General features: G+C 40.2%; 2 protein-coding genes across 2 annotated transcripts; one reads left to right on the top strand and one right to left on the bottom strand.

The window, feature by feature from the left end:
* Window positions 1-924: 924 nt before the first annotated feature.
* LOC133663723 (uncharacterized) lies at window positions 925-2,612 on the top strand. The gene is made up of 2 exons (XM_062068411.1): window positions 925-1,545; window positions 2,310-2,612. Exons 1-2 carry the CDS (start codon window positions 1,019-1,021, stop codon window positions 2,491-2,493), a joined length of 711 nt encoding a protein of 236 aa, XP_061924395.1. The 5' UTR covers window positions 925-1,018; the 3' UTR covers window positions 2,494-2,612.
* Window positions 2,613-2,729: 117 nt separating this feature from the next.
* LOC133663688 (uncharacterized) lies at window positions 2,730-7,113 on the bottom strand. The gene is made up of 10 exons (XM_062068372.1): window positions 6,648-7,113; window positions 5,394-5,624; window positions 5,219-5,281; window positions 4,506-5,121; window positions 4,345-4,421; window positions 4,040-4,226; window positions 3,802-3,923; window positions 3,284-3,512; window positions 2,839-2,985; window positions 2,730-2,788 (listed from the first exon to the last, which is right to left on the bottom strand). Exons 1-10 carry the CDS (start codon window positions 6,942-6,944, stop codon window positions 2,730-2,732), a joined length of 2,028 nt encoding a protein of 675 aa, XP_061924356.1. The 5' UTR covers window positions 6,945-7,113.
* Between the last annotated feature and the right edge of the window lie 269 nt (window positions 7,114-7,382).

The raw sequence follows: 7,382 nt of genomic DNA, 5'->3' as shown, positions 1-7,382 counted from the left end.
CGTCAGACAATCTGAAGCTTAGAGGAAGTGAGGAAATGACATTTTCAGGTCAGGTTTTCAAGCCCACGACTTGGCGCGAATCAGACGATTATGCTTCTTTGATTTATCGGCGGTAACCTCGCAACAAATCTGTAAGTCCGCTGGACAGTCTAATCTGAGACGTGTCACCAACACAAGCGTTAGTTAATATGCGATCAGGCAGATTAGTTTGTGAGCAACAAGAGCAGGATCACATTCAGCTGCCTCCTCCTCCTCCTCCTCCATCTTGACTTCTCCTCTCCAAGAATGTTTCTGTGGGATTACAGACCTTCTGATGGTCACATGCTACATTGACTCAGAGGGACAAGCGGTAGCAAAAAGGATGGCTGGATGGACATTTCTTACATTGTAGTTTGAATGTAACATACATTTTCATGACAAATAAAAGGCTACTTTTACTCCGTTACGTTGACTTTCATTTCGATCGTTACATTTATTTATATAGACTGACCATACGTCCTCTTTTCCCCGGACATGTCCTCTTTTGCGGGCCTGTCAGGGCGGAGTTTCTTAAATGCCTCAAATGTCCGGCATTTTGAGTTAGGGTTGCGTGTATTTTCAATGTACGTCCAGGGTTAAAGGGAAACTTCGGTTTTTTTCAACCTGGGCCCTGTTTTCATAATTTTTTCTGTATATGTGAGTGCTGGATAAAACATTTTTTGAGGTCGCGCCAGTATTGAGCAGGGCAGGCAGCCTCCAGCCCAGCTAACGCTCGTACACAGGGCAACTGGCTCTCGTCAAAATTCGGCCTATAAACATGCATTTTTTTCACACTGACAGGCTCAGATAGTTACAATGAGTGTCCGACAACATACTAGAAAGGAGAAATTAACGTATGTCTCTACCTTTAGCTGGAGATCGCTGTGTGTTGTGAGCTGTGTCCAAATCTCACCACGCTACAAATCTCGTTCCGAAATCTCGCGATAACTCGCGACAAAACACCGGTGGAAAAACAGTTACCTGACTGAGGTGAAGAGAGATGACTGAAGTGATTTTCTGTTGGATTACCGAAGACTGTTATTTTAGTTTTATAGAAAAGTTTGTTTGTTTGTCTGTCATGGCTGAATTTTTGCCTGATGTGGACGACGTGGATGAAATTGCATTTGATTTTGATGGCCGGCCGTATCTATTTGAGCCGGAGTACACAGATGAAGAGCTTCAAGAAATTGAAGAACGGACGAGGAGAGACGGAGTTGGGCAACAGGCAGAGGGCACGGAACCAGCTGCTGCAAGGCTGCGAAACACTGGAAACTGGTGGTGTTCCTGTGGGTGCTGTGTACCTTTGCCTACAGAGGAGGAATGCCTCTGTTGCAGGGAATGGGACCTTTTGCAGCCAGCTGTGTTTGGGGATTACCCAGTGGACGGTACACAACGCTGTGTAACGTCATCAGAGGATTTCCCCTCCTTGATCAACAGGGCAGTGCTAGAGACCTTCTTCCATGTTCCCAAAATCAACTGGAAGAGGCGGCCAAGACCACAGGGAGAAAACGGCCAGCTGTCTATTGAGTGAGTATACGTGACATATTTAGCTTTGTGTAATTTATTTACTGAGAAAGGTCTCTGGTATGAGTAATTACTGTTACAGTATGTATTTAGTCATTACAACTGTTACAGTATGTATTTAGTCTTCATAACTGTATGTATTTAGTCTTCATAACTGTATGTATTTAGTCTTCATAACTGTTACAGTATGTATTTAGTCTTCATAACTGTATGTATTTAGTCTTCATAACTGTATGTATTTAGTCTTCAGAACTGTATGTATTTAGTCTTCAGAACTGTATGTATTTAGTCTTCAGAACTGTATGTATTTAGTCTTCATAACTGTATGTATTTAGTCTTCATAACTGTATGTATTTAGTCTTCATAACTGTTACAGTATGTATTTAGTCTTCATAACTGTATGTATTTAGTCTTCATAACTGTATGTATTTAGTCTTCATAACTGTATGTATTTAGTCTTCAGAACTGTATGTATTTAGTCTTCAGAACTGTATGTATTTAGTCTTCATAACTGTATGTATTTAGTCTTCATAACTGTATGTATTTAGTCTTCATAACTGTTACAGTATGTATTTAGTCTTCATAACTGTATGTATTTAGTCTTCATAACTGTATGTATTTAGTCTTCAGAACTGTATGTATTTAGTCTTCAGAACTGTATGTATTTAGTCTTCAGAACTGTATGTATTTAGTCTTCATAACTGTTACAGTATGTATTTAGTCATCATACTTTTCACAAATAAACTTGATTCTTTCCTCTTCTCCAGCCAATGCAGACTAGTGGCTTACCGTGTGGTGCTGGAGTGGGCGCTCAGAGGAGAGCGTCTAGGTCGTGGCAATAGGAGAGTGTTGCCTAGATGTATAGTTATGGCTATAAGAAGCAAGTACCCCTCTCCCACCGGCACTTACACTGGCTTCAACGAGGCAGAGGACATCTTCAATATACTGTAAATATTTCTGTACACGTACATATCACTGTAAGATTCAATCTTTTACAATAAAGTAATAACAATAGCACAGCTGTGTTTCTATCTCTTTATTTTAAACCACAAACCAACACCCCCACAACCACACCCCCACACACACCAATAATGTTCTATACATTATTTTTTGTCAGCTTTAGTATGGTTTGAACCGTGAACTGTGCCGTGCAAGTAAGTCTGCCTTTTCAGGCCTCGGAACAGGAGCTATGTTGTGCAGTAATCTTCGGCGTGGTTTGCGACAGGGCAAAGGCTCTCAACATAGACTACACATAAACAATCCACAGACATTCCCAGTAATATATCACATCTTTACCTTCTGTTGTTGTTTCCTGTGGTCTGCCAATGTTGGCATTATGATCCAAGATTGCCAGCTGAGTACGGGCCCTCATGGAGTCGTATTTGAAGTGCAGCCTCTTTTCTGCATACTTCAACATGGAAGAGTGGTAGACCTCCAAAGAACCTGTGTTGCAAGTTCAAAAACAATAGTGAATGCTACATCCACAGATGACAAATTATCGTAAATATGAAATATTTGTACATCTAATATTTCTGACAGTGTGAGTTAGCTATGTGGGTGTAAAAAAAGCAGCAAAGTTGATATTGTAGACAGTAGAGTTGTTGTGCATTGTAATTACTACTAGTGTGTTGTGGACTGGAGAGCAGAGGTGTTAGTCCTCACAGTAGCAGACATTTTTGCTTTAGTAATTGTAGAAGAAATCTTGAATTTAAATGAAACACACTCTTGAAAGAAGGTATACCAGTATGCTTGAAGCGTGCCATCTGCCTCAAGTCTCGCAGGAGATTCTTGTCCAATACGACTGCCTTGAGGGCCCGGAAAGCTGACGAATCTTCTTGAAGCCATTTCTTCCTTCTCTGCTGCTGTTCGGTCAGGGCTGGGTGATGACAGGTGTACTCAACACCATCCTCCTCCCATCTATGGACGCCACAAATGTGATGCAGTAGGCTCTTCCATCGTCGCACAATATCCTACAAAAATGAGAACAGTCTCCATGTGACACATTTATCCTTGGAAAATCCACAGTATGGGAAAGGAACCCTGAGTTTAGATTATGTGTCTGGGACAGCACAATATTGGATTATACCAGGGTGAAAACAATCAGAATAAAGTCTCATAAAATATAGTAAAGTAAAATAAGTATAAAGTATAGTATTTCTTAGTAATAAAGTAGAATAAAGTATTTTGTCAATCATTTTCTTACATTCATGATAAAATGATCTCTACTAAATGCTAAGGATATTAAAAATATCAGATTACCTCTTGATCACCTTTTGATGAGCTACATGACCAGTAGAGGTGGTTAGAGACGGACTTCACCCACGGTTGGAGATCTTTGTTTTCTGTCTTCTTTGAAGCAGCTACAAGTTTCTTCTTCACACCTAATTGTAACAACAATAACAAAGAGGCATCCCACATTGTTTTAGTTATAACAAGACGATGAATACAACATTACATAAAATATAAACCTTCATTTGTTTGTAGATATGTTACTTACTTTTGTTGACATGCCAGGGGTCAAATTCATGGTGGATGTTGCTGTATGTTTCCCTCATGATTTTGCGGATAGACGGCGACCTGTCTGTTGTCATAACACCAACATCCACACCCATGTATAGCAAGTGGTTCAGCCCCCTCTGGAACCCCATTGCCTCCATCGCCACAGAGCTGGATGCCTCTGTAACCTAGAGCAGAACAATGTCTCATCATATATGACATATCCACAACTCTTGACAACCAGTCAAATTAGGTTTCAAACAGATGTGTTATTTTATTTTTAGGTAATATGGCATGCTGAATTACCTCAACCAATTCAAAATGCACAATTTCTTTTGTTGCATCATCTTGGAAAGAGTAAGTTGAGTATTTGCTGCTGTAACCTGGTGAGAAAAACAAATTGTGTATTTTGTGACATTACAATGACAATAAGAAACATTACAATTTCGAGGAAGTAAACTGCTTACCAGGACTATCACATCTGGCATCACCACAGAGTTCAACTCTCTTTCCAGATGTAATGAGGCGCTCCATGATTTTTTCATGTTGGTCTCTGTATGCGTACTGGATGACTGGAATGAGGTAGGTCGACTGAACGGCATAAAACTGAGTTTGCCTCGGGATTTGGACATTCAGTAGTTCAGCCCACTCTGCAATGGTGGTGTATGTAGCTCCAGTAAAAAGTATGGCTGCAGATACCAATAAATTATTTTCAGCCATCCCTCTTCTATCAGGACAAGATGCCCACTTTCCTGAGTGTCCATTCAGGCAGCTCCACTCAATTTTTATTTGGCTTGATTTTGTAGTGACCTTCTTTTCAATAATGGCACACCCACATTGGCTGCATCTTTTAAAAAGTTCCATGAGCTTTGAGTCATTTACCAGCCATTTCTTCTCAGCCCATCCTGTTGGTGCATCTCCAGGGGGGCTTCCTGAGGCAGAGGCAGAAGCAGATCCTGTGGCAGAAGATGAGGTGGTGCTTTGAGGTGCAAAACTGCTGTCTGTTGGATCATGAATATCCATCTCCCCGAAGCTCATGCTCATATCAGTCAAGTCAGCTTCAGCTGCATCTTCCTGATGAGACTACTGAAATAGGATAGATGTGAAATTTATAACAAACATCAATAAAATCTTGACACTTTTTTCTTTTACAAAGTTGACAAAAAGCCATACTACTCACTTGTGATGGATCCTCACTGTCTGTATGCGGGACAGTCAAAGCTGCAGTTGATGCAGGGGCAGTCTGGTTGTTGTACACACAATAACAATTTGCACTGAGTGTCATTCCAGTGATGTTGAATTTGAATGGTTACAGTTCAATTGTTCAGAAAAGGTATTGGCATAGCTAAACTTACCACTGATTGTGTCCAAGTAGGAGGTAGTGCCAGATAGGTCCCGGACAATGATGGCTTGGTGCGAGGTGTGGTCTGATGGGGACTTGAAAGAAGAACTTTCAAGCAAGATGAGAGATTAGGACCTCTTGATTGAGATGGATCTTCGTCTGCTCTGTGTTGCGTTTTGACAGGAGTGGATTGTGGGACTGCAGCAAATTCTGTTGCTTGTGGAGAATCACCACCATCAGCCTCCTAAAATTGTTTTATTCACAGCCAAGTAAGAACATTATTATTGTACAACTCATAATTATATTTCTTCTATTACAGTTTATAAGTTTACAACATATACAATTGTTTCCCTGTTCTCAAAATCAGAATAGCCATAAAGTATAAGTGTGTAGTCTAAAACATTACACAGTCATTGAGCTACACTTCAGCGCCACTAATAAGCTGATCTCTATGATGTTTCCTAATGTATTAGTTGTCACCAGTGCCTCATGTGCAAAGGTAGATATAAAAACAGTCTTATGTTATGTAATTGGTTAGTATAAATATTACATTTTTACACCATGCACACACACACACACTTTAGAAAAAATATTACTCAGATATCAATTTGTGAATATCACTTTTCAGATTCTGATTACTTTATTCTAATATGAATGTGAAACGCAGAAAAGAGGGGATAAGTCTCTATTCATAGGCCATTAGGCTCAGTCGATTTTTTGGGGAAAAAATATGGGTTTAGGTCATGCCATCCTATCATATCAAAAGAATCAAACAAAGGCAATAATCAGAAAAAACTATCCGCAAAGTAGTAGCTATACCACCCATTGTAACTGAGCTACATTTTGATCTAAAAGATATTGTATTGCGCCTGACACCCATATATATATATATATATATATTGTTTATATATTGGATGTAGTGTTTTGAGAATGCTGGATTGTGAAAAAGACCACTGCTCATCCGTAAACTAAATGCTTATAAGCGGTGCTGTAGCTGAATTTACAAACTAAGAAAAACATCAAAACAGCGATCACACATTCAACTCATTGATAAAGTATATGCACAGTGTTTGAAATTACAAACTAGGTCAATTATAGATGCTGTCAGCTACGTATGAGCATCCTTTGTCTGATTTTTACACTAGTTGAAAGTTTACACATGCTATTTGCTAGTAAAGGTGCTAATACAGTGCTTATATTTGCTACTATCATTCGTGTATACTGATATCACATCAACACAACATATTAGCTAATAACGTAACATTACCTGCACTCTGCATGCAGCTGGTGTCTCCCATCTTGGGACTGCACTTTTCTTTAGGTAAAGGTGCTTCGGATTTGGTCTCTTCTTTGACTGGCAGTAGTCATCCCGATCAAAGTGATCACTGCAGACCCTGTGGTCGGCACGGCGCAGTACATCAACAGGAGTGTCGGCATCCATTTGTAGCACAGCTAGCCATAACTTCAGTGTGTCCGTGTTGAAGTAAGGTAGTCTATGAAAGCTGCGCGAAGAGTAGCGCAACATTTTGTTGCCACAGTTTGGAAATGCGCACTCACGAACCATTGTTTTACTTTTATCCTTTTCTATAAAACTAAACTAACAGTCTTCGGTAACTTAGTCCAATACAAAATCACTTCGGTCGTCTCTCTTCACCTCAGTCAGGTAACTGTTTTTCCACCGGTGTTTTGTCGCGAGTTATCGCGAGATTTCGGAACGAGATTTGTAGCGTGGTGAGATTTGGACACAGCTCACAACACACAGCGATCTCCAGCTAAAGGTAGAGACATACGTTAATTTCTCCTTTCTAGTATGTTGTCGGACACTCATTGTAACTATCTGAGCCTGTCAGTGTGAAAAAAATGCATGTTTATAGGCCGAATTTTGACGAGAGCCAGTTGCCCTGTGTACGAGCGTTAGCTGGGCTGGAGGCTGCCTGCCCTGCTCAATACTGGCGCGACCTCAAAAAATGTTTTATCCAGCACTCACATATACAGAAAAAAT

Source organism: Entelurus aequoreus, linkage group LG13 (assembly GCF_033978785.1).
Source record: "Entelurus aequoreus isolate RoL-2023_Sb linkage group LG13, RoL_Eaeq_v1.1, whole genome shotgun sequence".
NCBI lineage: Eukaryota > Metazoa > Chordata > Actinopteri > Syngnathiformes > Syngnathidae > Entelurus > Entelurus aequoreus.
This window is presented reverse-complemented; position numbering and strand designations above follow the sequence as displayed.

Coding starts and splice junctions, on each gene's coding strand:
- LOC133663688 (XM_062068372.1), bottom strand. CDS start 6,944: ATGGTTCGTGAGTGCGCATTTCCAAACTGTGGCAACAAAATGTTGCGC. Junction 5,122..5,218: donor ACAGTGAGGATCCATCACAA/GTGAGTAGTATG, acceptor CTATTTCAGTAG/TCTCATCAGGAAGATGCAGC. Junction 3,924..4,039: donor CCCCTGGCATGTCAACAAAA/GTAAGTAACATA, acceptor TGTTACAATTAG/GTGTGAAGAAGAAACTTGTA.
- LOC133663723 (XM_062068411.1), top strand. CDS start 1,019: ATGACTGAAGTGATTTTCTGTTGGATTACCGAAGACTGTTATTTTAGT. Junction 1,546..2,309: donor AACGGCCAGCTGTCTATTGA/GTGAGTATACGT, acceptor CCTCTTCTCCAG/CCAATGCAGACTAGTGGCTT.